General features: G+C 50.7%; 1 protein-coding gene across 3 annotated transcripts in view; it reads right to left on the reverse strand.

Moving 5' to 3' along the window:
- Positions 1–850: 850 nt before the first annotated feature.
- Positions 851–2,608, reverse strand: part of FOLR3 (folate receptor 3 (gamma)) — a 39,898-nt gene continuing 38,140 nt past the window's right edge. For all 3 annotated transcript variants that reach the window (XM_011993670.1, XM_011993672.1, XM_011993671.1), the window contains 3 exons: positions 1,595–1,783; positions 1,262–1,397; positions 851–1,156 (listed from right to left, as the gene is read on the reverse strand). In XM_011993670.1, coding sequence (XP_011849060.1) covers positions 912–1,156; positions 1,262–1,397; positions 1,595–1,783 — 570 coding nt within the window. In that variant the 3' untranslated portion in view covers positions 851–911. The remainder of the gene's footprint in view (positions 1,157–1,261; positions 1,398–1,594; positions 1,784–2,608) is intronic.

Consider the following 2,608-nt stretch of genomic DNA (forward strand, 5'->3'; position numbering starts at 1 on the left):
AGCTGATTTTTTTAGTTTTTTGTGGAGATGGGGTTTCACCATGTTGCCCAGGCTGATCTTGAACTCCTGGGTTCAGGAGATTCTCCTGCCTCAGCATCTCAAAGTGCTGAGATCACAGGCATGAGCCATCACACCCAGTGGAGAAAGAGGCACTCTCATACTTTGCTGGTGGGGGAGCCACATTGATACAACCTCCATAAAGTTGTAACTCTCAAAATTATATGTACTCTTGACCCAATAATCTTTTCTGGAATTTAAATGTAACATTCCACTAGGTAAAAGATTGTTAATTGCAACATTAGTTGTCATTGTTTTTTAAAAAAGCAGGTCAGGCACAGTGACTCATGCCTATAATCCCAGCACTCTGGAACACCAAGGAGGGAGTATTGTCTGGGCCCAGGAGTTCAAGACCAGCCTAGGCAACACAGCAAGATTCCTGTCTCAAATAAGTAAAGAAATAAATAGATAGAAACAAGGTAAATGTTCATCACTGAGATTCTCCTCCCCACCAACATCTCCATCCAGCCCGTATCTAGTGAGAGAAGGGAAAAGAAACTCTCTTCCCAACTTGAATCCCAATAACTCATCAGCTAACTCTGACCTTCTTCCCTCTATCTGTGTCTTTCTCCATGTGTAGTGCTGGTGGGATGAGCTTGGCGTGAGGGGGAAGCCAGTGCAGGGATAAGAGACCCAAACTAAGGGATCAGATACCTGGATTCTAGCTCAACCTCCACACCCTGCTTCCCAGTGAACATCAGGCTAGTTCCAGCCCGATTTGGGGCCTGTCAATGGAAAAGATGAAGCAATGTGTCCCTCCAACCCACTCGTCCCCAGATTACAAGACACAAGACACATGTGGATTTGTCTAGTAGAATAGGTTGTCGGAAGAACCCCAGAGGACCCTTCTTGGATCAGGAACCAATAATCCCATGGGACGGGGCCCCAGCATTCATGGTCGCAGCATAGAACTTGGCCACCTCCTCATTGGCGTTGCCCTGGGCTGAGTCAAACCACATCTGGATGCAGCGGCCGCTCCCTCCACTGTAGTTACTGACCTTGAAGGAGTGGCTCCAGAGGCCTTCACAAAGGGCGGCTGGAGTGGGGAAGTAGGACTCAAAGGTGCGGCAGAGGGCCCGAGCCGGACACTCATTAATCCCTGAGGGAGGAGAACATAAGACCCTGAGCTTCTGGGCCAGACTGCACCCCTCCCAACCCTAAAGCCCCACTCCCACTCCTCATCTCGTCTCCTCCCGGCCCTCACCTGAGGTCCAATTCCAGCCTTTGTGCCAGTTGCTTTTGCAGGTGTAGGAGGTGCGACAGTCCTCCCACCATCGCTCACAGTCCTCTTTGCACAGGGGCACATTCAGGATGCGCTCTTTGCGCCAGCTCTGGTTGACCTGAGTGGGGAGGAGACGGAACGCTCCTGTCAGCCACATATCTCAGCAGCTTTATCCTCGAAGGGGACCAGAGCTGTGGGAGGGGGCAGGGCATCCACCACCCTCAGACCCGAATTCCTGGACCAAGCCCTCCCTGCAAGTGGCTGGCAGGCTCTGCTCTCTGCTGAGGCTCATGTTTATGGGAATGGCACGCATACCTGCCAGATCCAGGGCCCCAGGTTGGGTGAGCACTCATAGAGACAGGCATCCTGGATAAAGTGACGCTTGCAGGCGGGCTCCATCTTACCACAGTGGTCCCAGTTAAAGTTGTACAGGCGGGAGGTGTCCTTGTGCAGCTCCTGGCTGGTGTTGGCCGTGCAGCAGGCATTCTTCTTCCAGGGACTGCACTGGGTGGGGAAGACACAGGACTAAATCTCTCCCCACCACAGCCATCTTCTCCATATTCTGGCTCCTCTGCCCCAGGTAGGTCATCCAGAGGAACACTTCCTGGGGAGGGCCCTTGAAGAGGGCCCTTGAGGAGCCCCCACCTGGGGACAGAGGCAGTTACAGTATTGGTGCTTTTCCTTCGATTTATTCATTTATTTATTTATTCGAGACAGGATCTTGCTCTGTTGACCAGGCTGGAGTGCAGTGGTGTGATCATAGCTCACTGCAGCCTCAACATCCTGGGCTCAAATAATCCTCCCACCTCAGCCTCCCGAGGAGCTGGGATTCAGGCACATGCCACTATGCCTGGCTAATATAAAATATTTTTGTGGAGGTGGGGTGTCACTATGTTGCCTAGGCTGGTGTCAAACTCCTTGGCTCATGTCAGCTTCCAAAAATACTAAGATTATAGGCATGAGCCACCATGCTTACTTAATTTTGGCTTTTAAGAGAGGGTAATACAGGGGATATAGGAGATGAGGTGGAGCCACTGTCTGGAAGAGTAATTACTAGTAGTACAGCTCTTAACGGTTTAAAAAGTTATTTCATGTTATTAAACTAACTTGTTTTTGAGACAGAGTTTTGCTCTTGTTGCCCAGGCTGGAGTGCAGTGGCATGATCTTGGCTCACTGCAACTTCCACTTCCCAGGTTCAAGCAATTCTCCTGCCTCAGCCTCCCAAGTAGCTGGGATTACAGGCACGCATCACCATGCCCAGCTAATTTTGTATTTTTAGTAGAGACGGGGTTTCACCATGTTTGCCAGGTTGGTCTCGAACTCATGACC

This window comes from Mandrillus leucophaeus, unplaced genomic scaffold (genome assembly GCF_000951045.1).
Source record: "Mandrillus leucophaeus isolate KB7577 unplaced genomic scaffold, Mleu.le_1.0 Scaffold432, whole genome shotgun sequence".
Classification (NCBI taxonomy): Eukaryota; Metazoa; Chordata; class Mammalia; order Primates; family Cercopithecidae; genus Mandrillus; species Mandrillus leucophaeus.